Here is a 27,803-nt window from a genome sequence, read left to right as displayed (position 1 = left end):
ACCACTGTATATCCAGAGTAATTCCTGTGGTTTTAGAGATGTTATATCATGTCTAAGTCAGCTGAATATATTAAGGTTTTATTGGAATTATTATGAAAGCATTGATGTTAGTGAATAACAAAAATTATATGGAAAATTTTCCTACTGGAGTATTAAGCCTTTTAAAAAAGGTTTTTTTTAATCTTAACTGTGTTTCTTTTTCTTTTTTGTGCAGGAAGGGACACTAATGTGTTAGTTTATATTAAGAGGAGGCTGGCAATGTGTGCAAGAAAGCTGGGACGGACCAGAGAAGCAGTGAAAATGATGAGAGATGTGAGTTTGTATTTTATTTGCATTTGATACATAGGTAATAAATAGTAGCACAGAAATGGTATGCATTAGTTACAAATTAGTATCTGCTCTTGAATCATGCAGTAGTACTGACAATCGTTTTGTATGTGTACTGTACATAAAGGCTAAGTTAACACATCCTTTCTGATGTTGCAAAAGGAACACTAAAAATCACAAAATACCAGATGGATGGCTGTATTTCTCATCCCGGTATGTCTGCATTAGAGTGCTGCCTTTAGTTATTCAGTCTCAAAGTTATATAGCTTCTTTTTCAGAGACATAGTGAATGCAACTGACTTAATAAATAGATCTTAAATATTCTGTTTACTCTTTGCAAAGCTGCATTTTGGCTCCTTGCCTTCTTTGTGACACTGTTCAGAACTGAGGACAATGTTATTTATTCATGCAGAACTTATTACTGAGACGTCAAAAGAAAGCTGTTAATCTGTAGTGAGCTAATTTCCCTCTGAGGATGATTTTATTCAGAATTTGTAGGCTACAAATTTGAAACATCAAACAGTAGCAAGCAGGAGAGTGGCAGTAAGTGCAGCAGTCCCCATGAAGTACTGTGTAAGTTTCAAGTGCATGAAAGACTCAGCTTTAAAGATAGCTGTGCACACCTGGCATTTCTTTGATTGAGATCTCCTGCATGGAGGTGAGTAACACAATAGTTTGAGGTAGTGACTTGCCTTACCCAAGGTAGCAAGTCTGTGACTTGGTGATGTTTTTGAACACACTGAACAAGAGTTCATCATGGTGCTAGTCCTCATCCTAAATAATCTACCAAATGACAAGTGGGGAGCCATTTTATTTCCTGTCTTCGGTTGAGGTTTTTCAGGCATACAGCTCTCACTTCTCAGAGTCACTAGGCTGCCAGATAGAGGTGTTAAAAAAGAACTTGTCGAAACCCAGCCATTGTACAGCTATGAGTGTGAGAAAGAGGAACAAGGAGGAAAAGACCTGTTTTTGGAGCCTCGTAGTCAGCAAAGTCAGCTGGGAGAAAATGTTTTCAGTCCAGCCAGCTCCACTGATTATTTATCAATTTCATTACACAGGCACACTGGGACCAACACTGAAATGCTGGTGGAACACTGATATTCTAAGCTCTGGCACTAATATACAAGAAAGGCGGAATTTTGAATTTCACATTCAAATGTCTCACATCGTAATTATGGCAACTTCTGGAGCTTAGTGTGGGCTGCTGAATGTGTCTTATGATCTGTAGATAGGGCTGTGTTGAACAGATCTTCCATGAACCTTTCCTCAGTTGATGTCAATGCGTATGGTCAGTGCGTATGGTTAACAGTGCATCCAGAGCAGGGTCTAGGGACTCAGGTGATCCAATCAGCCCTACGTTTCTTATACAGAGTGAGACCCTGAACATTTTGCTTATACTGAATGTGCTATTCTGTCACTAGAGAGAAAACGGTATGCTTTTGAAGGTCAGTATTATGTGGCTTTTGACAGATGACAGTGACAGGGAGACCCGAAGTCATTGGTTAGATGTTTGAGGGACTGAAGACACTTTCCTCTGTAGGAGCATCATGCTGAAACACAAGGGCCGGATGCAAGACAACAGAGATAGAAAGACAGAGTTTCACATTTCTAGAGCTTTAACACAGATGAGTGTGTTCTGTAGTTTTCCACATACAGACACTTAGCCAAATCCTCTGAACTGAATTTAGATGCCTCCAGAGCTCTTTGTTGTGAGTGAGCAGAGCTGAGAATTAGCAGGTCCCTTGATGAAGTATAAAAGCAGCAGTACCTCTAGTTCACAACTCCAGCACATTAAAAGCAAGAGTAGCATCAAGTCAGCTTTGCAGATGCTTTTTTTAGACTGATGCAGAGTTATTTATTTCTGATGAATGCACACCACTATTTATTCATGCATGACATAAATAATGTATTTATGAAGAAGTTTGAACATGAATGTGTCATTGATGGTTTCTGTGTGATGGATGAGGGAGGAGATGAATTTATTCACTCTCAGAAGAACATGAAGAATATGTTGGCTGAGGACTGCAGAATCTAGCATCATGGAACGGAGGGTGGAGGCCTTGTTTGTGTTTGAAAGATTGAAAACAGATTTCTCAAGGCATGGAACATGATGGAAATGAAGTGTTAAGAGGTTCATGACACCATCTGGGAAATATGATTGGGATGTAGTGAGTCTTTACCACTTTGGAAAACTAAAATATTTGAGAGTGTTTAATTCATGGCAAATACAAGGCCATCTTGAGGACATTACTGATGGATTGCAATGTCGATTTTATGTAAGAAAAGAGAGAGATCCTTCTTAAAACACCTTAGTAGATTGAAAATGAGTTGCTGGTGACTTTAATAAGATTTTGGATAATTGGTTTTATTGCACTGTTGATAGGAAAATCGTATTTAGTACTTCATTGAGGGCATTTTAATTATTTCTTTTATTGTTGAAATCAAATAGGAATCTGTCACTTCTGGGATTGATATTGAAATAGCATCTTTTTGTTGACTTTGCTGCTCTGATTTCATTCCCTTAGTTCAGTGGAATTAATCAGAATGACTAACCTGTAATTTTCATGGAAATTTGTCATTTAAGTACGTATAGGTGTTGGTTTTGCTTATTTTTCTGATGATAACTATTTACTATGTTTCACTATAGAAACCAGCAGCTGTCACTATTTGTATATATTGAGTTAACTTGTGATCTCATTTTGATTAGCGTGTTGTTGGAATAGCTCCAGCCTAGTCACCAGACTTGTTCCAGTTTTATTCCTCTTTATATAGAGCACGATATGGTTTGTGAGGGAACCAGCTCTCTTTTACCATCCCAGAGGAAAAAATCTTCAGTGCTGGTTGTTTTATGCTGATTATGTTAGGAGGATTTAAACCAGCGTGTTCCAAACGATGCTGGAAAATTCAGTGTGTGCAGAGGAGAAAGGCTGTAGTGGTGACAGTGGGAAATCTTCAGTACTCCCAATCTTTACTTGGGGATGTTACTGAAAGACAAGAAACGAGGTGCTGAGGAGCAAGGGGAGCTTTTTGCTGTCTGTCAGCTGACTCCCTCACCTTTACAGGAGAAGAACTGGGTGTACATTTTATGTTTTTCATTGATTGGAAGCCAAGATGTGTGGAGGGTATGCAAAGGCTGTTCTTTGGCAGTGACTGGAGCAGTAGTTTTCTGTGCTATTGAATTTCCCTTGACTGAGACACTGAGTATCCAGGTGGAAGTGCACGGTGCAAGAAAGTGAATCCTCAAATTAATTCTAGCTCCTTAGGATTGTTCTGGAGAAGGTGTGGGCTGTGGAACAAGCTTTCATTGGGAGGTGATGTGTGTTTACAAAGAGGAGGGAGGCAGGCAGAAGGCGTGCTAGTGGATGGAGTGAGCAGGTCTCAATCATTTTCTCTTCTAGAGAGATGAAACAAACCTGCTCTCCTCCAGATGTTTTTATCTCCTACACTGTGGCCCTGCAATTCCCTCGAAGCTGCTTTGTAGTCTTAGCAGGTATATGTTTCCAAGCAGTTGTGGAGCTGCTGCTTGCCACATGCTTTGCAGCTTTGTTTGTCAACAGATAGCATTTAGGAAGAGAAGACACTCTCCTGGTCTTCCCTCAGCAGTGGAGGTTAGAAAACAAAACTCTTTTTAAGGGTCAGAAATGTACATTTTATTTTATTTCTGGCATCGGTTGTGTCTGCTGAGAAATTACTCTTCAGTTCATTTTAAAAGGCGTGGAAGTCTGCTTGCTCTAAGAATCGTGCTAGAGATATTTCAATTGGGTATGTTTGTGCATTTGTCTCAGTAACCAACTGCAGTGTCTCAAACGCATATTCTGTGTCACAAAGAACAGCAAGGAACTATCAGTGTTAATGCAGCTTGCATTGTTAGAGGTAATGTTAATGTTAGCTTGCATTGCTTATCAGTGTGCTGCACGGTAACATCTTTAAACACTTGTGCGGCCCTGAACTTTTCAGGTGTTTTAAAAAGTAGTGTCACATGGGGGCATCAAAAGGGTGCTCAACCATCCTAAGTCAATTCTGATGATACGGGTAGGTTGGGCTTTTATCTTTTTATGACCAGCAGTGTTAGTGGTTTTTGCTGGTGTGCCAGTTCTGTAAATCTAGCGTGCTTCCCTGGCAACCTCTTGTATTCAACTTTGAATGCTCTTTTCTATTCAATATTCTCTTGAATTCTGTATTTCTGTGTGTACTGCCGATTGCTCTCAGGCAAGGGGAGCACACAACCAGAGCGGTGTTCTGCACCTTGTATTGTCAAGCTGTTTGAAAGAAAAGAATTCTGACTGCTAATAAAGATGTTATAATCCCTAGCAACTTAACAGTGCAACTTCTGCAGCTGCTTGCATCCTTGCCTACTGTCTGTCTCTCCCAGATTCTTCTGTGCTTTAGGCGAGGATTAGTGAGTCAGTCTTTGGCATGTGTTACACAGGTCAGCCAAAGCACGCTTCTTTGCCTTGAGTGCAGTGCTGACTTTATTAAAATCTGTAGCATTTATTCGAAATGCCATTTATTAAAACAGAAAGCAGAAAATCTTCCGAGTTAAAGAGACTGAGAGCTACCTCTTACATTTTAGATAAGCACTACACCTGTGAAGCATGACACTTGCCAGTCTCCACTACAGAAAAGTACCTTCAGTTAGTTCTTGTTCATACACAGAAATACTGCAATAACAGTAGAGTACCCTTCGTTCAAATAGACTATCAAGTGAAACAGAGATGCCTGTGATTGCCCTAATGGTGTTCATCCATTCATTTTACCCGCACGTGAGTCAGAGCCCTCCCTTTCTGTCATGGCAGTGATCCTGTGCAAAACCACAAACCTAGAAATCTGATGACTATCACTTGAACCTGATGATAATGTTTTTCATATAAATTATGTTTTAGATTGTGACAGCTGGGCGACTCCAGTAAGAGATTGCCTTTTTAGTGTGTGTCGAAAATATGCATTTTTCTAGCAGGACATTTGAGCTTTCTCACAATATTTGTCTGGTACACTTAAGGGCATCTTGCACCCAAATGGAACAAAATGTCTGTGTGCTGAGCACATGTTCTGTTGAGCAAAATACTTTTTTCCCCTACTAAGGTTATACTGCAGTGTTGTCTTCAGCCTGCTAAGCAGATACTTTGTATTCTCAAGCCCTACATGGAACAGGCAGCCACATCTGATTTTTCATCATATGTAATGTATATATCCAAGGGTTTCACAGAATCATAGAATAGCTTGGGTTGGAAGGGACCTCAAGGACAATCAAGTTCCGACCCCCCTGCTGCAAGCAGGGTTACCAGCTGCTAGGACAAGTACCAAACCAGATTGCCCAGGGCTCCATCCAACCTGGCCTTAAACATCTCCAGGGATGGAGCGTCCATAACCCCTCAGGGCTATTAACCCCATAACCCTGTTCCAGCACCTCAATACTTTCTCAGCAGAAAGCTTCTCCCTGGCACCTAATATAAATCTCCTTCCTTGATTATAAAACCATTCCTCCTTGTCCTCTCACTATTTATCCTTGTAAATAAAGTTGATTTTGCTCACATTTATAAACTCCCTTTAAATATTGGAAGGCCACAATAAGGTCTCTCAATAGTCTTTTACAGGCTGAACAAGCCCAATTCCTTCAGCCTGTCTTCATAGGAAAGGTGCTACAGCCCTGTGGGAGAGGGCTCATATGTACAGGGTTTCCAACACTGTGATTCTATTAAGACAAAGTATAGTGTCAGAACATAGTCACGTACTCTTATAGGAACTCTGTTAATTTGGACTTCTTTTTGTCAATCCTTTTGCATTGCTTCTTGTCCAAGGGCTTTGTATGTCCTTTAATTATGTCCATCCATCTCTGTAGAATTTCCTAGCCCATTTCTGAGCTAGATCATTTCCTTCTTTTAATTTCATTTCAAAGTCTACGTCTAAAATCATGAAAATTTCTGCAAAGTACTGAAGGATGATATCAGTGAAGTGAGGAGGGCTAGGAGTAATGGCTTGATCTTCATGCTTTATGAGGTCGCTGGTGTTTGACATAACAAAAATTATTAGTTTCTCATACTACTTTTATGTGATGCAGTTTTTTAGTAGTAAATGTCCATCTGGAGCAACTTGTGCTCTTCTGGTTTTATGTCACATCTGCCTTTAATCTTCCCTTTATTCCTGGAATGTGCATTTTTACAACATAGTTCAAGTAAAAGCATTTTCATAATTATATTCCTTAAAATGCTGAAGTCTTACTCTGAAGTCTTTAATCCTCCAGTTAAGAGAGAACATACAGGCTGTACGTTCTAGCACATTTCCTTAGAGTTTATGTACTGGGTAAGAGATTTCTCTCTTTAATCCTACTTCGAACAAAAGACAAATTATCCATAAATATTTTAGAACACTAGAGCTGATTTTGCATTTGCCAAATTAGAAGTTGAGTATCAGCTAAATTTTATAACTATCCCATCCCAAAGTTAATGTAAACTGGAGCTTTTCTGCATGCTAACCTTTGCTGACATTTCTTCTCTCCTTGCCAGGTGAGCTGGCCAAGGCTTTTTGATCTCCATTCTCAGACTTGGCAAATGAGCTCTACTGGGTTTGGTTAGTTGTCAGATAGCTTCAGTATCAGAGTGTTTACAACAGCGCTCTTTACCAGATCATTTTTAGCTCGATTTTCTAAGAGAATAAAGTTTATATGATGAAATCTCAACAATCCATGTATAGAAGGAACATTTGATCCATTATTCAGATTCAATGAAATTTGCGCACGGAATCTTAAAGGTAATACATTTCTGCAGCTTTTATGGGAAAAGTAGCTGAATAAAGATCATGTTGGTCATCTGACCAGAGAAAGCCTTAAACATAATTCTTTTCTATTACACATCACTGAGTCCATTTGGTGTGACATGTTTCAAACGCCTCAAGCTTAGGGCAAGCTTCAGACAGAGTTTAAGACATTTTAGAATCCAGCTGTAGATAATGAAGTCCTACGGAATTAGGGTTTCCTTTTTTCTGCTCAGAAATGGCTTGATCTTTAACCTTTTCTGCTTTCTTTGGTTAACAGCACTTATGGATTATAAGTAATGTACCAGAAAACAGCTTATGCAAAATACAGATGAAATTAACAATGCTGTCCATGCTGTGTGCTTGTTTTTTCAGTGGTGGTTGACAGCCACACCTGGAAGAGACAGCTTCAGTCAGTCCTCTTTTAGGAGATAGGTTTTAGCATTTCAGATAGACACTGTGGGAACAGACGGCAGCTAATGTTGAAGCAGTTCCACTGTTTGCATTGAACTTGTTTGTTGTTGTTTCTTCATTTTTAGCTGAATTCTCTTTCCATATTTATTAATGCATTCACTTGAAACCATTGATTCTAAAATATTTGTGTTTGTGAATGTCTGAACATCCGCAGCAATGAATGGTTGTGTGCACTGCCCTTAAAGTATGTGGCCATCTGTACAGCCGCAATGCAAATAGAGAATAAATGTGTCAACACCAGGTTACGTATAAGATCGTTCATTTATCCACCTCTGCATTCTCTCGGGTCCCATGGCCTAGTCTGTAGGCATAAACTATAACTTAAAGCTGTTTCCTACACAAGTAATGTGTCATCGCTAATTGATACATGAGGTTAATGTCATCACAGGGAAAACAAAACAGGCATAGCAGTTACAGCTACATTCCTTTAAAATGTTTTAAAAATTATATCTAAATGAGAAGATGCTGATGATGGAAATTTTCTCAGGGAAGGGAGTCCTCTTCATTAAAGTCTTCTTTGGGAGATATAGCTTGTTCCTCATCCAGTAAATCAGATTGGGATTTCCTCGTACCGTAAAGCATTTTTTGTCATCATCACCCTTTCATATCCATCACAAAATCACTGAACCTACACCCTGCAATATGGATTGGGGTGAGTCTGGAAATACAGCCCTCCTGGGACATGTGATAAGATCTCCAATTGCATCAGACTTATTTCCAGAATTTTTCTGCAAACCTCTACTCCCAAAATGTTATTTATCTAAAAAATAAATAATAATAATAAATGATCTGCTAAAGCTACCATTGCTGTGTATTTGCAGAATAGCTACTGAACCTATCAAATAAGTGTTTCACGTTCTACTGATGTATTTATTTCCCCCCAGATTCACAGAGCAATTGGAACAGAATGTGGGTTAATGCACTAAGAGAAAACATTTTGCCCAATGCAAGTTCCAGATAAAATCCTTATGAGCATATACATACTATGATATTTGATATCTGTTTAATAATCCTATATTTTAAGGATTCATGAATATGCTGTGTTGGTTTTCAGATGGTATGAAAACAGGCTTAGCTCAGTGGAATACAGCTCTATCATACTGGCCAAAAGTCCAACTAACTCAAGTGTTAGAATGACATCTTCAGTCTTAAACAGTGTCCAGTGGCTTTGGTGAGAAATCTTGAGCACTGAAGTTGGTGACTGTCTCTTGAGATCGTAAGGTGTGGAGAAAAGTGACAATGGAGCCTTTATCTTGTATTTTAAGTGTAGTGGTTGCCACCAAAATGACAGCATCTGTCTGCTGCAGCAAGGGTAGTAAGAATTAAAATTGATAAGCTGAACAATTCCGCCAGTGTTTGTAAGACCATTGAAGATACATCTGTGGGTTCAAAGGGAGGTGTGTGCCTCAAACTGGAGCCCAAAGAAAAGCCCAGTGCTGTGAGGGTTTCTGGAGCAGGAGGGTTCTTTCCTCATCTCACGCTCTCAGATGGTGTGCCTGTCTTTACTTCTGGATGTGGAACACGGGCCAGCCCTGCTCCCCATCTGCAAAGGAGGAGTGGGGAGCCGGCCCACAGTCAGCTTACCATTGCTCCTCAGTGTGAGGCAGTATTTGGCCTCAGTGTCTAGCAGGAGATGTTGTAACCTCTGTGGCTTTTTATTTTTAACTTCCCCAGCGTTTCCTCTCACCGTCAGGCCTAAAACATGACCTGTCACAACGTGCTTCCATCTAATTGGCTTTACTTTCTGGGAAGCTTCTCAGAATCCTTACCACGACTGAAAATTATTTTCAGTAAAAGCCATAGACTGACATAATGGGCTCACTCTCTACTTTTTTTATATATATATTTTTCATAGCAATTGTGTTGTCATTTGTGCACAGTCAACTTCAGAGCAGTTGAGTTGCTATTTAGAGGTTTAATTCTGTAGCTTGAATTTTAACTGAGTTCATTTTGACTCAGACTTCTTAACACTCGACCCTTCCCAGCTGAAACCCCTGTTAACACGTGTAAATTCAGAGGCCTTCTAGTCCAAGCGGTGACCTTTACTCCGCTGCTGTCTTAGGCGAGGTTTATCACTCTGACAGAACCTAAGTAGGGAAAAAATCAGTGAGTGATGTCAGTGAGAAGCAAAGAGAACCAGAGTAGGAACTTTTACTGGCCACAGTACATCTGTAACAAGCTGCAGCTCTTCCCTTTTCTTCGCTGATGGAGGGAAGGTTGTTCTGCCAGCCATTATTCATTCCCAGTGAGCAGGGATAATCTCTCTTAATCCCTTGGAGGGGCTTGTTTGCAATATGTTCATTCTGTACTTTAAATCACTTTTTACATAGGACCAGATTCTGTCATGCTTTTTCCTGCCAAGTAGTAGCTTCGACTGCTAAATATGCAATAGCGAGTATGGACAAGAATGAAAAGAGATAGGATAGATATATGTAACTATATATATATATAACTGTGGAATCCAGCTATGTGAATTTTCACCTGCAGTTACTTTCCTTCATGAGCAAGGATGTAAACTTTTTTTATGGCCAAAATTCTTCGTATAGACAAGCAAGCAATAAGTCCATTTCTTGGAAAACTGGAGGAGGAGGAAAGCCTGCAGACTGTGCAGTGCAGTTGTGTTCTTCTTCATAAGTTCATCTCCAGTCATTAAGACTAGGAGCATTATGGCCATCCATATTGTACATCACACAGGCAGCACTAATAGAACAACCATAAAGAGGATGTGAGGAAGCAAGGTTCTTTTAACATTTCCATTAATTGGAGAACCACTCTGATAATAAATATACATATATTTAATCATTTAAGCAATAAAAACGATACTCCTAATAAGTGTGGCTTCAGAAAGGAGATGTGGTAGAAAATGACCTTCAGTCACTTGAAGCTATGCAGGCTTTGAAACTGAAGGTGTCTAAGAACAAATTCTTGATATTCCTCAGACAGTTCACAAAGTTAAAGGCACTTACATGGAAGAGGATTACATTATTTTAACTACTCTCTCCATTCAGCTTGTCATGCAAGACGGATTCTTTACTTACAGTGCTAGATTTGTATAATCTATGCCTTTTATATTATTGGTTTTTTATTTTATTTTTACTGCCAATATTGGCCATTATTTTAATTGCTTTTTTAAAGTATCCATGATTTGGTGACAGGACAAGGGGAAATGGGCTCAAGTTGTGCCAGGGTAAGTTTAGGTTGGACATTAGGAAGCACTTCTTTACAGAAAGGGTAGTTAAACACTGGAATAGGCTCCCCAGGGAGGTGTTTAAGTCACTGTCCCTGGATGTGTTTAAGCCGTTTGGATGTGGTGCTCAGGAATATGATTTAGCAGAGGGTTGTTAGAGTTAGGGTACTGTGGTTAGGCTGCAGTTGGACTGGATGATCTTTAAGGTCTTTTCCAATCTGAGTAATTCTATGATTCTGTGATTCTGTGATTAATTTATATTTTTGCTACTGGTATGCCAGCGAAGTACTGGATTGCTTTCTACTGATATACCAGAGTTACTCTGGTGAAGATTCTTATCCAGTAAAATAACAAAACCCATTTTCTTTTTGAAGAACAACACCTGTTAGTTGTATGAGAGTTGCACATTCAGACAGCGGTGTTCTTGGGTTTGACTAATTGTATGTTGTGCAGAGCATGTCTTGTCAAGAAACCTGATCCAGCATCCATTTAGAGCTCAAAAATTTCTGAGATAATAGTGAACTCAGGGAAAGAGGCAAGAACGCAGGGAGCAGAGGGGTTTGAACTTGATGTTAGTTATTTCAGTGCATTTTGAGCAAGAAATCATTTTCCATGTTAATAATCTAACCCTTTCATGTGTTACTGATTTTAGTTGATGAAGGAATTTCCTCTTCTCAGCATGTTCAATATCCATGAAAACCTGCTAGAAGCTTTGTTAGAACTGCAAGCATATGCGGATGTCCAGGCAGTCTTAGCGAAGTATGATGGTAAGTCCATACATATATATATATATATACATATTCATTTTTTCTTTGTAGTACACATGAAAGCATTATTCATTAGTCAAGCTTTTAACATTTAGGAAGTACCCTAACTGAGGTGATTCACACAGCCCTTATTCCAAAGATTATGTATTAATTATTTTTCCTGCCAACCCTGCTTTATTCATTTTACAAAGTAGTGGAATTCACTTACTAGAAGCTCTGCAGTGATGTTTAGAGAATGACTACTGAGGTTCTGCAGACTCTTCATTGCATGCTGTTCAAACATTGTCTGAAGACAGGATTATCTGTTCCCTTGTGGACGTCTCGTGAATACTGACTAAGTTGCACACAGGTACCTTACCAATGTAATTGATTTCACTTCACAGCAGCCCAGTGAGTAGCAAACTTCATATCTTACAGGGAAAAGTTGGGAAGCTCATAGGTCTTGGTGAACTTTTCACTCTCATTTTCAGTATTTTCCATAAGCATTGGCCTAATGCAGTACATATCACTGTTTTTTGTTTAAATCACACCTCTTCTTATAGATGTTTGAACTTAAAGTTCAGATACCACAGTCTCAAACAGAGAATGGACAGTGTAAAAATCACCAAGTGGCATACTTAAGTTAAATGAGCTTTCCTTGTATTGTGTAGAAACTTTGGGACAAAAGCAGGAATAGAATCCAGTTTTCTTGAGCAGCATTCATAATCCTTAGCAATGTCACCCTTATTTTCCCCAGCTTACTCATGTTCTACTTGTTAAGTTCTGTAAAAATGGAGTCAAGAATGCTGCAGCCATCCATTTCCTGTTTTGTTACTACACGGTCCTCAAAAAAGTGTCATTCTATGCACTGGAGTATGGCAAGGAAGATGTCCAATTACACAACTAAAACTTAGATGATAGTATGCATGAACAAAGTGAAATAAGTGAAACAGCATAAATTTTCATGTTAACTCATTTTCTATCTATATCTCGTAGCCTATAAAATGTTTTTAATTATTAGATCTTACAGATTTTCATGTGTTCCTTAAATTGACTACCAGTACGGGCCCTGGAACCTATATTCCCAGTGCTTTGTCCACTCTTTCTATTTGACTCTTCTTATAAGCCTACCACCCTTTTCATTCTGCCCTTAGCTGATCTTTCCTATTTGCTTACTGAACTTTTTTTACTTCAGCTATTTTGCACAGCAAGTTCCAGCATTATTTTTCTCCCAATTCCTACCAGAAGCTGCTTGTTCAGCCTGTGCTACCCACTCCTAATTTCATTCTTCTGCCCCACATATGTACCTGTACAGGTTTGCTTTTCAGGGCAGTGATGGTCATAATATATCTTCTCACCCACTTTTCAGTTCCTGTCTTAACCATCTTTTCTTCTTCACTTACCATCTTTTCCACCTTCCCCTTTTTTTCTGTGGCTTCTGTCTTCTCTTTGTTGAACGTCCTCTGCCTGAGTGCCAAAATGTCAAACAGTACAAGAGCCCGTAGAGACACAAACTTTTCACTGTGAGCTGCACTCCTTGGCCCTGTGTCACCATATGGAGCAGTGGCAAGAGGATAATGTGTAGTATGTTCATGATAATACTGAGAAGTACACTTGATGAACAAAGGATCTTTAGAGGGTATAAATGAAAAATAAATAAATAAATAAAAGCCAAAAGTTCCATTTAATATGCACTAGCTGCTTTCTTCTAACATTTTATAGCTTAGGAAAGTAAGATAAATGTTAAGGAGGTTAGCAGTTGACTACTGGTTTGCTGCTAGCATGGTCAACCTGACAAGTTTCAGCCTATGGCAGAGCTGAGGTATTTTAAGGGAAGTGGTTGACTGCAGGCAACTGTTAGCAAGTGTTGCTACTACCAGTCCAGCATGGAATGTTTTCAGTTCTTTCTGGAGTTGAATCATTCTAAGCAAAGATCATGTAGTTATCAGGCCTTTGAGTTCTGCCATCCAGTAGCAGTAGCAGCTCTACTAGAGATCTTGGTTATGCTTAGTTTGGTTGAAAAAAATCTTCAGTTGAGGTGCTAACATGAAATGTGATACAGATGTAGTTCCCACAGACTTTGTTTTGGCACATTAGGAAGAAAGTAAATAGAAATGCCCACTTTTCTGTCCCAGGCACCATGGGACTTTAACACCTCTTAGTATTTAATGTAGTTCTCTAATAATAGCTCTGGGAGATAGCAGACCTATGGCAGAACAGGGAATTAAATCAGCCTTCCCAAACCCCAGATTAAACTCCTGTGCTAGGTCTACTTTTGCATACTGAAGCCGATCTCTAGCTTCAAACAATATTGTGGTAGCACTTTGTGTAATGGAAGATGATAAAACTTGAAGGTGAATTTTCTTCTCTCAGAAGCATCTGATGTAGTAAAAACTGAAGTTATAAATGAATCAGTTGTGTTGTTTGTTTTTTTCCCCCAAACAGAACTCTTTTTACTTTATCTGTTTGCATTTTCATCTCATTCTTTGCCTTATATAAGCAGAGATATTTGTATATGCTGGGTATACACAAAGACTCCACAAGCACAGGCTTAACCAGCATGACTCTTACAGCTCGTGAGTCTCAGAAGGCTCATCTCACGGAGTCTCAGCTCATTTTAGAACTCATCAGCTTCATGTGCTGTAAGATTTATTGGATTATAAAACAATGAACTCATTTATGCTTTCCCATCTACAGTTTCTGTTGGTCCCACTACACTGTCTATTTTTTTTATTATTTTTATTTTTTTTTACTGGGACCAAACCTGATTTATTGTATTTTGATAACATGTGAACAAATTATTTCCTTGAGTGGCCTGCCCCCACCCTGGGTTAAAACGTTAGAACACATTGTGCAAAACCTCAGCCTCTGCAAGCAGACACACTGCTTTACCAAAAGCCTTGTGTTAAATAGTGTTTATATTATGCACCTGGCAACAGAGCTGATGTCTATACTCATTATTCATGGAAAAAGGGCCTCATTAGTGGGAAGTCATGCACTGTTGCAGAGCTACATCATTATAGTTTCAGAGTTCAGTGCCTGTCAATAGAGTGCAGATGACCTAAATAACATTGAATTCTAAAAGAAGTTTTGGCTCTGTTTTGACACACATCCATGTTATTTACAGCAGAAAAACTTATGGATGCTGAAGAGACTGATATTGATGGAATAAGCTTCTGGTATTCACAGTAGATAATGTTTATTTGCTCTTCCCTTGCTTTTAGAACTGATGGTTTTCCACTGGAGTAGATCTGCTTGTTGTGATACTTAGAACAAATGGTTTATTAACTTCTGTGGGCAGCCAGGTTCGTTGATTGTTATTCTCTGGTAACCTGAGCGTTGTGCGAAAACTCAGACCTTTCTGGTAATTGAAAGTAAAATTTAGAAAGGATAGGGGCCTGTTTATGTAGTTGTAGTGATGCAGTGGCTGCTCCCTAAACCACTCCTTGTTTTCTTGTTTTTTTAAAGTCAGTGCCTATCAAAGAGACTATGTCAGGAGGATCATCTTGTCATTATTCTCATTGCACTTAAACACTTGCAATGGAGAAGGATCAGATCACCATATATAGACAGTTTTGAATTCGGAGTTCATTGGAAAAGAGAATTTAGAATTCAATACATACGAAAATAAAGTGTGAAGGTTTTGCTTTGTTTTTTTCTGTCTTTTGTTGTGTGTGTGTGTGTTTTTATTTAAAAAGGTCTCGTTCTGCTCCATGCTATTACACTTGTATTTGGTAACTGCTTCCTTCAAACAATCCTGCTCTAAGTTAGTGTCAAATCAAAAGGCAAACCTTAGGAATAAACAATTAGGGACAGTCATATTTGTCTTGGAGCATTCATGAAGATCTGGAATTGATCATATTCTTATTTGGTCCTGGAGTACTGATTGCGGTATTATTCTTTTTGACTACTTTTCCCATGAAAGTCAAGCATGAAAGGAATTTGGACCTTGAAATCCAAATAGTTAATGTAGAGAAATTAGTTTTCTAAAAGGCAGCACATTCAGAGTTCTGCTTCTTATAGTCTCCCCCTGTCCTTTTTTGTGTCCTTACAATTTATGAAATACGTAAATTTTAATTACATCAAACTTCACTGCATTTCTTTGGTAAATAGTTACAGATTGATCAGCTAATCAGATGGAGTCTTCATTTATATCAGCTATGGTCTCCAGCTTTTGTGTATATATACATATTTGATAGCAGCAGGTCATCGGTTTCGTTACCATGATAACGTCTGATGCTACTGAGGAGATTTTTACCTGGTGTAGCTAACGTGATATTTCTTCTCCATTCTAGTGCAAGAAAGTTTTTCTCTGAGTTAAAGATACAGCAAGTGGCAATATAGAAACAACCATTCATGGTATTTTGTAGTAGTTCAGTTTATTTGGAAGGGGGGCCTTAAGTTCGTCTTAGTTAAGGTCAAACCAAGCCTTCTTTACCATCTCAAATGCAAGTCAGGTAACGCCTCCAGTTTGGGTAACAGCAGTGCCAGGAGAGTGGTTTGACCTTACTCCCATTACATTTTCTCCTTCGGTTTCTGGATCTGAAAACTGGTTTCTCTTATCTCAGAATCACTTGTTACCTGTTACTTGGTCTTTCCATCAGTTCTCTGTCCTTACCAACTGATTGACTTTTTAGCTGTATGATTGTGTTTGGGTTTTTTTGGTGGATTGGCTGTTTCTCCAATTTTCACAACACCACAAAAAGTCTAAACGAATTGCACCAATCTTGATCTTTTAAATCTTCTGTGGGAAAAATGGTTCCTTCCCCTCTAGATGCATATACGATTGAGCACAGTAAAGTCAAGGGAATTGACACCTGCCTGGCCACCAAGATGTTCATCTCAGCTATGACATATTTACAGCCAGCAATGAGCTTCAAGATACGTCCTTATCTGAACAGTTTAAGTGTTAGCTGTGCTCATGGCAGAATAGAACACTCCTCATTTGTGCTGAAATGCTTTTCCTATTCTTTCAGTGAATCAAAATGAAGGCCTTACCATACACAGTGTCTGTGTGTTTGTTTGATTGGGATGTCTCCCACCAGTGAGGAAAACGTCAAAGCTACAGAAAATCAGAACTGCTTTTTGTTGCAAGCCCAAAGTAAACGTGCTATTGTTGTGATGATAGTTTTGCTCCCTCCAGCATCTATTCTAACCTTTTTTGGGGGGGAGAAAGGGCTCAGGCAATGCCTGTTCTTGTGGGAGATGACACCACAAGACAGTAGATCTGTCTGACAAAGTGTTTTTCCCCCGATGTACAGTTCATATTTGCCATTATTGAATTCCATCCCATTACTATTGTTTTAACCATTTTTATCTGCTTAATCCACATTCTTCCATAAAACTTGTCTCTTTCTAGATGACTGCATCTCTCTTTTGTCATCACTCATCCAGCTGACACGTATTTATGTATTAGAACACTTTCAGTCTTTCCCACAAGGAATTCCTTCTGCCACCTGTGCAAGAGCTGACAGTATAGTCTGCAGGTGCAGAGAACTGGGGGAGTTCTGTGCTGACAAGGCAAGTGTTGGCCTATCACTTAAACACCAGAGTCCGTAGGTACTGAGGGAGAGAAAATCAGCACTGGAGTTCCCCTCCAAGCTATAGCACAATACACGTCCTGTATTCCATCTTATTTGTTTGTTTGTTTTGTTTTTATGTCTTCACAAAACTTTTTCCAGTTTATTAATGTAATTAACAGTTGCATTTTTAGAAATGTATGAATGAGTCTGACAGCTTAAATGTAGTTTTCAGTACTGTACAAGGGAGGACTCTCAGTTTGTCTGCAAAGATCTTAACTGTGCAAAATATGGTCAAGATTTGCAGTTTATTTCAGTAAATGTTTAAGTAAGTGCTCTTAACACTGATAAGACTACTCTCCCATCTGAAGTTAAGCCCATAGGAATCTTCACTGTTGACCTGGGAATAACATATCCTTTAGGGTAAAAAAAAAAGGGGGGGGATTGGAATAATTACTGATTAATGACAGATTTTTGATTATTAATGAGTAAAGCAATTGCAACATGCTCACCTTTTCCTACTTAGGGCTTTCTGGTGATTTGGCTAAGGAATACTGTGCTAGTCTGTATTCAGATTCATCATTTCTAGGTTTAGTTGCTGTTTTATGAGAATCGTAAACCCCAAGACCTGTTTAGATGATGTATGGCATATTCTGGATATCATGAGTCAGGGAAATAGTGGTGTTATGGTTGCAGGTCTCTATCCATAGTATTTTTCCATTAGTTCACTCTCAAAAACAGCCACTTCTGAAGCAAACAGCTAGGAAGAATTCACTTTTCCAGCCCTTCCATTGGCTGGCCTAGGCTAATCCAATGAAATTGGTTGCTAATTAAGTCTAGGCTATTTTGTATTCAGTTTGGAGGTAAAAACAAGAAAGGAGAGTCTTTTTTTTTTTTAGAGAGTCATGTCAGTACTTACTAAGCACAAATGTCTTGATGGTTTCGACAACAGAATCACAGTCACATATTTCAGCACATTGTGGGAGCTCCACAGGTAATAATAGAAGGGTGGAAAATAGTATGTGTGACGATATTTTCCCAGATGGCTCAAAGAGCTGGACACACTCATTTATGAATACCTTCACTTTAGTTCCTGACAGGGGACTTATCTCCTAGGGCTAATTTAGACTTGATTCCTTTGATAAGTTCAAGTTGTAACCAGGCATAGCTGCTTTATGCTCTTTTTCTAAAATATGAGAGTGCAATTTAGGAAATGAGACCTAAATTATATGAGGATTTTAAAGTATTGTAGCAATCAGGCCAAGATATAGAAGAACTAAATGTATGTAGTCCAATATGGAGCAAGCAAAAAGCAAAACGCAGGAGGGAAGCAAGCATGGACCTAGCGAGGGTAATCACTATCTCCACAGCAACATAAACATGAACATTTGTGTGTATGTATTCTACTGCCAAGGGACTGTAGGTATTATCCTCAAATAACTGCTGCTCGTTTATTAGGAGCGCAGGTCTGGAAGAGCCCTCCTGGGTAAGTCAGGTTGCCTGCTGTTGCATTGACTACATGGTATTACACTTTCTGTGAGCTGTGCAAGCTCCATCCTAAAATTCGGTGTTTTGTTTGCCCCATTATTCTACCTGCAGATCTGCCTACAAACTTCACTTCTTAGAAACTTCCTTTTAATCCCCAGTTTAAACTTAATGCTCAATTGTTTATCCTTGTGCCAATATTGCCCTTCACCATTGCCCCCAACAACTTTTGTATGTCTCGCCTTTACAGACAAACTGAGGGATAGGTACTTCTTAGAACAATAGTCTGCTTCCACTCTTACAGTTGGCCTAGTCCAGTGCCTTGTGTGCTCAGTATTTACTGTATGAAGCTGTAGTATTATTTCTAAGGATGATGCTTTTGATAACTTAGTACCCAACTGGGTTTTACTTCAGTAGGCAGTGTGCTGTGTACAGAATCCAGCTCTAAGTGTTGGGTTTGTTTGTTTGTTTTGTTTCCTTTAAGTGTAATCTTTAACATTTTTATACGGGAATATTTTGATCATTATATAGTGTGTCTGCTAAGTAGACCACTAGTGTGGAAATCAATTGTTCTATACACCAGTAAGAAAAAATCTATGGCTAAAGTTCATTATGCAGTATTGATTACAATCCTGTGAATGCTTTGTGCCAATCTGCTGGTGGAGAACAAATAAGTAAAGTTGTACTAATGGGTTTTGTCAGGGTTACGGCTGCTTTTCATATCTGAGACAATATAAAATGGCCAGAGACTGCCTGATGAGTATTTTTGTTCAAAATTTCCTTAAGAGTCAAAACACTTTATATTCTTGTTGATCTTTAACTAAGTTTTTTACTTGTTGTAAAATCCGCTTAGATATCTGTCTGAACTTGTGTAGGTGCCATGTAGGCAGTTAAACAAGTGCTTCTTGGTGAAAACAGAAGGATGGAACAAGATAGCCCTCATCTATTTCTTGGATTTTCCAGCTTACCTTTATGTTTATGAAACAAATTATGAATTCTTTCACTATATCTTTGTCATGCCACTTTTTGGATTAGTTCTCTATGACCTCTTTTGCTACTCAAGTAGCAATTCACTATTATAAGTCTTAAAGTGTATATATTTAACTTGAGTGGAGGTTTAAAATCCACGTAACGTGGTAGTACGAGTCCCAAGGACAGAACGTACTCTGAATTCACTTAATAATTTTGTACATCCCGTGCATACTTTGAAGTATCAAACACTTTTCTCTTTCTGCAGACTTTTAAGGGTTCCGAAATTTACTTTTTTCTTTCTTTTCCACAGATATAAGCTTACCAAAATCAGCAACAATATGTTACACAGCTGCATTGCTCAAAGCCAGAGCTGTCTCTGACAAGTAAGTGCGTAAGAACCACTCTCCAGCAAAATTCCTGATTTAACTGAAGATTTTTCTTAGCTGAGCCCACACCCTGACAATCTGTTGAGTAAGCAGGATAGTTCAGTCCTGCAGAAATTCACAAAATTGATTTGTACCTAAAAAAAAAATTGCAGCGAGTAAACATTGCACTTCAAATATTAGAGAAGAAGAAGAGAAAGAGCCTCGATTCACTTCGTGTTTCACTTTTGTATATACTATCTGGGTGAGCTTTGGCTTCCTAGGTAGTATAATGAATATACGACTAAGAGATGCTGTGGTGGGTGTGCCTTGGCTTTCTAGTCAATACGGTGAAAATTCAACTAACAGGTGCTGTGTGGCTGAACATCTTCAACTTTCTATAAACCTGATCCCTAAAAGGTAATAAATAAATGTGAATACACTGATAGCAATGTCATTTTACAAAAGCTGTCGGAAGACTGCTTAGATAGTGGCAGGTGCATTTAGCATTACCATGTTAGGGGTTCTGAGAGGTAGACGTTGTTCATATTTTTAGACACACAAGTATCTGCTCATTCCTGTTATGGTTATCTCTTGGGTCTCAACCTTCCAAGGTGCTGAGCGCATCTACTTTTTGTCTGTGGACTTGAGAGTACTGGCCCATTCCAAAAGCGTGCTCAGCTCTTTGTGAGATGGAACTCAAAGATCCCAGTTCTGCTCTCAGATGCCTTCACACAAATCCCAAGCAGGAGTTGTGTCTGTGCACCTGAGGGTCGAATGCCTCCCTAAAGTTGGAAAGCAAGTAGAGTGGAAAGCCATTTTCTTGAGTGACATCCTGACAGTTTTTGCTTTTAAAGTGTATGTACACATCAAGATCTAAGTAATTTTCTTTCATTCTTTTTATCCTGTAGATCGCCAGTACCTACTGCAACATCTTTCCTCCCTACACAGCGACTCCAGCTTGGGAGGGCAGGGCTAAGGTTGTCACAGCTTTCCCTGTGGTGTCTGCCTGCCAAGTACAGCTCTGGAGTTAGCCGTGGGGTGTGAGGTGAGAAAGAGATTGCATGGTCTGGTTTTTCATTCACTGGGGCAGATGATTCGCCCACAGTTTGGGCTTGCTACCTTCAATGGTGCTGCGGCCAGTAGACCACCTGCTACTGCTGCTGCATCGTGCTTCCATCCCAACCTGACCCAGGGGCATTGGGTTGGGACCTCCCTCAAACCTCCCCAAACCTGTTTTTAATAGAAACCCTCCAACAATTATTTGGCATTGGGTTTTTTCACTTTTATTTTTTTCTGCAACCTCAGCCTTCAATATGCCCCTTAGAAAAGGTACCTAGAGCAAATTTAGATTAGTGAGAGAGAAAGAGCTGACTATTCCAACTGACTTTCTGCCATGACTAGCTACAAACATGCTTTCCACTTCTGCTGGGATTTTCATTGTCCTTGACATAATAGTTTGTTCAGTTTCCACTTACTATGGAAATTTGGAGAACCCAAGAAATCAATTCAGTTTACTTATATGGGCCCATGGTCTAATTAATTCTTTTCTGTCCTTTTCCTACCAGCATTTCTGACCCAGTGTGTTTTCTTCTTTGCTTTTCTAGATTTTCTCCAGAGGCTGCCTCAAGACGAGGGCTGAGTACTGCAGAGATGAATGCAGTAGAAGCTATTCACAGAGCAGTAGAATTTAATCCACATGTGCCAAAAGTGAGTATGGTGAAAGTACTGCTGTAGCTTTAAAACTGCTGAGATCCTATCATCTGTTTTATTGTGTTAGATTATCAACTGGTGTAGTGGAAAGGAGAGCAAACACTGGGAGGGCAAATAAGATGATAGTCAGCATGTTTTTTCTTTCTGGTATTCAACCTGAAGTATCTTCTACTGTGGGCCTCGAAACTTGAAATTGAAGCTGAAGTGAGTCTTTGTGACCAAGAGTTATGTACTGAATTGTAGTAATAGATACCACCAAATGCTGTGCAGCAGAACAGAACACATAGTGACAGATTATTCCTTACACAAAAGCCATGAAAGATCTTCTAGTTTAAAGTAGCGTCATTTTTTGTTTTGATGACTACATAAAAGAATATATTTTTATATGCTACGCAAATAGCTTATGTTTAGAGTTCATAGTATGCTTCAAATAAGTTGCATTAGTAATTCCTTATGTAGCACCTGTCATTAAGCTCTGAGAGCACATAGATCAGAGATGAAAAATCACTCAGAACTCGAGAGTTCATTAAGAAGGATTTATGTTGTAATGCCCTAATTCTCTCCCTGTATATGTTTCTCAGCAGTAAGAATCTTGCCTGTGGCTACTAAAAGCTAATATATTTTATTTTTCACCTGATACTCAAATTGTAGTCTGTGAGTTCATTGTAAAAGCAAACTAGCGGCAGATGTTTTTTGGCCCTTGGATCACTGAACCTCACCTTGCAAAGCTCGTTTGAACCTGTATTGCCCAGTGAAAGCAAGCAGCCTTTGCTGGAGAGCAGAAGACTGGATTATCCTAATATAGGAAACCTTTCATTAGCTAGAGTTGAACACCAAGTCTGGTCAAGCTGAACTCTGAGTTTCTCCCTCATGTACACGTGTACTGGAGAAAGTCTTTTTTCTCATGCATTTCAGGAATTATTTTTACTGTAAGATATACTGTTATGCCATCCACTAAATAGCATAGTTTAGCTATCAGAAAGTTAGGCTGCTTAATAAAGTCACCTAGACATTCTCTACAGACAGTGGCAAGAGGGAGCTGTGTTAGACATCTCTAGATAGAGTTGGCCTTCAAGGTGCCTGTGCACTGACTGTGAAAAAAGCAACTATTTTCTGGGCAAGTTTGGTCCCAAGATTATTTCTCCCATGGAACTCTTCGTCTTCTTCCATCCCAATGGTTCTTGCACCAGCACAGTCGTTAATATTCTCTTGTTCATCTGTTTACCTCTGTATTCTAATCTTGTTCTGGACAAAACTTTTAAAATGCTTTACTGAAGACTAGTTAGAGGGTTTCATCCTTGTTGTCTAAAATGGCGAGATACCAGCTTTGCTTGTCATGAGCTCTCTTTATGAGCCCGTTCTGTTTTCTGTACTTACCTCCTTGCTTTTGATCATTTTTTTTCCTTCAAAGTCTATTTTATTGCATACACATTGTTTCTCTCCGTTGAATAAGAAGTAGTACTCCATTTATAATTCTCTTTACTGAATCACTTGATTCTGAATGGGGATCTTTGTTTTAAGTTTGTAATGCAAATCTGGCAGTTTCCAGAGCCAATTCTTTCACTGCTTAGGAATGGAGATTAATGGCTGCAGTGGCTTCCACTTCTGTACATGCTCTTAATATCCATCCTGCTGTTGTCCCCGTGCTCAACATAACTGTGAAGCTGAGTCTATGCATGTCTTCACTTACTACTTTTTTGCTTGTTCTTTTTCTGTTTATACTTGTGCATTCTTTTCTTTAGCTTGATTTCCATTGCAAATTCTAATTTACTGTAAGTTGTGGCAGCTACTCCATTATCTCCGCACTTCCACCCCTCTGACATGCTGCTGTGCTTGCGGATCAGTGCTTTACTCATTGCTTGCGACTCTGTCTCACCTACCCACTCCTGGCTAGGTGGCTTCAATTAAGGACTGAAACTCCCTTTCTGACAAGTATCCCCACACATGAAATACAAACTGCATGCTATTCTCTGTATTTCTAATGTAATGAAATTCTGGTCCTCATTTAAGTCGTCAGTCTAGTTCACCTTGTTAATTGATTCCTTCACTTCGAATTTCAAAGTCAGTTACTTGGAAACTAAAAACCTTTGTGAAAAGTATAAATTATCAGGATAATGAGGTAGAAATGGCAGCAGAGTTTGGGTTTTTTGAGTTCATACTTTGACATTAAAACAGTGTAGCCCATTACAGACTAATATGCAGCACTGCTGATTTCACACTCATATTCTGTTTGCTATTGTAACTCATATTAATACTCATATTCTCTTTGCTTATAGCTGAAGGCTAATAAGGTGTCAATAACATATGTATATGTCAGTAGCATATATGTGATTATAATAAGCACTGAGAGATGTTGCTGTACTCAGCAACAAAGGGAGGCCAGGTCTTCCACTGGCCTGTTACAGGTTTGTGTCAAGCCACCATTGGACTCTAACAGTGCAGCTGATTTTCCATAGGAGATGCATGTCCAGACTCCAGTCCGTTGTTCCATAACAATACTGCAGAGGTCAGATTTAGTTTTTACACTTCAATTCTTTGAAGATAGAGGAACTCTTTGAGAAGAAAGAGTTTGAAAGTCACAGATTCTCATCTTTACACAAAGAAACCGTGCAAAACCACCTATCTTCTGTGCAGGGAGCAGTGTATGCACACGCCTTTCTTTAGCCTTCCTTCCAGCAATTAACATTCTTCTGGCTTAGGGCTCTTCCTTTTTTTTTGTAAAGTATGTTTTGATGACAGTTTGATTCCCAGAGATCAGTCCATTAAGCCGCAGCTACAGCTAATACATTGCCATTGTTTTTGAATTAGGTTGGAGTCAAGATGTGCCACATGGAGGTATCAGGTTTTTTAGTGAATCAGGGCAATACAGGGCTCAGCGCAATTTACTACATGTATCTGGGAAGCTGGGCAGCCAACCTGGCTGACCTGATGAAAGATACTGCCTCTATCTCTGGAGGTTGTCTTGTTTATGTTGCTGAAACAACTCAGCTACAGCAAAATGCAGTTTTATACCCTGGCAGATATTAACTTCATGAAAAATAAGCAGTTAACCAAGAAGAATATTTTCAGGATTCTTTTTAGTAGAAGAAAAGCATATCGATAGCCAATACAAGTCAGCAGTTCAGCAGGAAAGATAACAAAGCAGAGAGCTTTGATTTCCACTAAGAGAAGAATCATATCAAATTGGATTGCTTACTTGTTATCACTTGTCTGATATCCATCCATCCATCTCTGTCTTAAGAGAGATTCTGTAGCCTGGAATACCTTTGCTATAATACAGTATCACGTGCAGCAGAGTGTTGGCCCCAGGGAAATGTGCTGACTGTTCTGACAGAATGCTGCTCAAAAAATCAAGAGTGAAACAAAAAATGGCTTTAGTGCCACAGCTGGGGTATGATTGTAATTCCAGAGGATTTCGTACAGAAAAAAGAGGGTAGTACACCTTAGGTCATGGCAGTCCATAGTCTGTGGGGTGTATGGAAAAGTATGTATGTATGCACAGAAGACTTCATTAGCATTATTTATATGTTGTGCTTGGATCTTCCCCACTTACTTGTAATGCAGCAGTCCAAGTTAATGCTGATAAAATACAACAGCTGTTTATGAGATGTTTCTCAATTGTGGAACACCCTTTCTGAATTGATTTGCGTGGCTCTCTTCTGTCAAGTTCATCCTGATAAACTCCCCTCACACCCCCCAGCCAAAAATCGTCTTTTGTGTCATTGGTAAGAACTTTGAATCTAGTAAAGTCAAAGGGAGAGAAAACAAGTGTTGCTTCATGCATATGATTGTTAAAATTGAGACAAAACTGTGCCCTGCACACAGCTGTGTGGGGTGGCCATGTAAGCCAGGGCCTTTTGAATATTCAGACTAAATGTTACTGTTAGTTAAAGAAATGCCGGTTTTGTGTATAAACTGTTTTGTGAAAGAATATAACCAGGCGTTGACTTAAACACTTCTAAAGATCGACCTGTTCTCCCTTTCATTCTTTTTTATTTATTTCTTTTTTATTTTATTTTCAATGAGGACTGTGTGTCTTTGAATGCTCTGTGGTTTCTAGTAAGTTGTAGTTGCTAATAGAAACAAATAATGAAAACAAATTCATTTAGCAGATGGGAAAGGAATCCACTCTACACACCCCATGATATTACAGAGAAACTATTCCAGTTATGTTTAAAGAGGGGTTTTAACTGTTCAGTGAGACAGTGATTTGTTGTTATATCCCCAGTAAAAAGGCCAGTCTTGTTAATTACCATCAATCCAATGAGAACTTGTTGTGTGACCTACAATTGGCTTCTCCGGGCATGTAGAATCCAGTATTTCTGAGCTGTACGAAGCTTGTGCTGTTCATCCCACAGGGAGGAAGAGAGTTCCTGTTCAAGCAATGTTAAATTCTCATGTTCTGGCCTGGAGGGATGCTGTCACAGGTGCAGGAGTGACTATCGCCTATTCACAGCCTGAGCTGTAATTTCAGAGGCAAGATGCTGGACTGAGGAAAAATCTTCCTGAGATAGATTGATTTATTTTATACAGATTCATTTTATGAAGGGGCACTGAAGTAGCTTATTTATTTGGAATGTTAAAAGCAGTCCCAGCAGAGAAGTAGTGAGAGTGTGGTCAATATTATGAAACAAATAATGTGTATTCAATCAATTCAAGTAAGAAAACATGAACTCAGCCTTATTACCCTTCACATGCACAAGGAAGTGCTAGCACAGTACTAGCACAATGTTTGCACCTATAGGCATTATAACAATGAAATTAGTTTTCATTGGCATCTTCCAAATGCTCATTAAAAGGTATATTCCCACTTGCGTCCAGAGTGGTTATAGCTGAACGCTTTGGTTCATGTTTTTGCTCAAATAACCAGCCCAGAAGCTATATGAAAGATACTGTTCCCTGTTAACTCCTAACTGACAGCTTTCAACAGGAGAAGTTTGGGGTGGGAAAACAAAGTCCAGAAAAAAACCCAAAAAAACAAAGAAGACAATCACAGAATCCAAACCAGCACAGTGCAGTGGAGAAGGGCTGGGTGGCACCTGATGGTGACAGAAATAGTTGGGCACCATGAGTATTCACTCACAGCTTGGTTACGGGTAGGTTGTTCTGGCTTTTATCAGTTGTCTTCTCTGAGCCGATTCCTTTTCTAAAGGAAAATGATAGCTCTGTAATGATGGTAGTGTGTATCGTTTCCTGTTCTAATTAATCTTCTTCCTTTGTCACTGAAAAAAAGTGCAGATGGAGGTGTGCTGGGCTTGCCATCTCCGTTTCCTTTATGCTGAGAGCTCTTTGCAAAGTTTCTCACTTAGCCTATTGCTTGATGCTTCCTCTGCACAAGAACACGCTTGGGTTCAGAGCCATGTCAGAACAACAGAAGTTACCTGTCTTCCCTGTGTACTCGAAGTATTGAAGAGATCATGACATTTTATTGCTTTAAATGTAAAGGTCATGGTTGTATTCACAAGCCGGTATATCAGCAGGTATAGCTCTGGGGAATCTATTCAGAGTGTTGATTGTTTCCTTGTAAAGCCCAGAGGAGTTCATACTGCTGTGCCATTTACCTGTATGCTAGGTTCCTAGACCTGTCTTAGCCCTACTTAGCATGTCTGTATTGTGGACACAGCCTTCAGAAATGTGCTGTAAACTGCCACTTTATTGCTGAAAGGGCTCTCAGTGCCCTGAAATTCTCATTAGAAACACAGCAACACAGGAATTGATGATATATTCTAGAACACAAAATTAATGCATTTTCGTGGACAGTCGTATGTCTCCTTAATGATCAAGCTCAGTCTTCAGCTAGGTAGAACTTCAGCTAGGTTGTACTGCTGCTTAGGTAGGTTAAACAAATGAAGGCTTCCAAGTGTCCTCTGATAAAGTAGGCTAGCCGTGTCTTTGCTTTATTGTATTCCATACTTGCAGAAGCTGACCTTTATGGTTCTCAGTGTGCCTGATAAGGACTGTGCAGTGCTCTAGATGAGGTCTCTCTGGGTCTGTGCACAATTAGCATTCTTGCTGGCAATATTTCCAGAGTAAATTAGTTGATAGCTTATATGCCCAGAAGGTGAGTCTGACCTTTGTGCATAGAACAAAAGCTATTACAAGGTCTGAATGAGACTTGAGCCATCCATCAGTTTTGTGTGAGCCTTCGTGAATATCACCGGACCAGATGATATTCTTGTTTGGGAACGTAGCTGTGGTAGAGTAACGAGGGAGGTGTTTTTCCCATTTTTGACCTAAGGAACTTTTAAAAATAGTTTTGCTGTTCTAG

General features: G+C 39.3%; 1 protein-coding gene across 2 annotated transcripts in view; it reads left to right on the top strand.

The window, feature by feature from the left end:
• ST7 (suppression of tumorigenicity 7) overlaps window positions 1–27,803 on the top strand; it is a 129,477-nt gene that overhangs the window by 88,588 nt on the left and 13,086 nt on the right. For both annotated transcript variants that reach the window (XM_072329584.1, XM_072329595.1), the window contains exons 8-11: window positions 215–312; window positions 11,391–11,505; window positions 19,771–19,843; window positions 21,430–21,532. In XM_072329584.1, coding sequence (XP_072185685.1) covers window positions 215–312; window positions 11,391–11,505; window positions 19,771–19,843; window positions 21,430–21,532 — 389 coding nt within the window. The remainder of the gene's footprint in view (window positions 1–214; window positions 313–11,390; window positions 11,506–19,770; window positions 19,844–21,429; window positions 21,533–27,803) is intronic.

The sequence above is a fragment of the Excalfactoria chinensis genome, chromosome 1, assembly GCF_039878825.1.
Source record: "Excalfactoria chinensis isolate bCotChi1 chromosome 1, bCotChi1.hap2, whole genome shotgun sequence".
NCBI classification, from domain to species: domain Eukaryota; kingdom Metazoa; phylum Chordata; class Aves; order Galliformes; family Phasianidae; genus Excalfactoria; species Excalfactoria chinensis.
The sequence above is the reverse complement of the archived record's forward strand: the minus strand, read 5'-3'. Positions and strand labels throughout refer to the sequence as shown.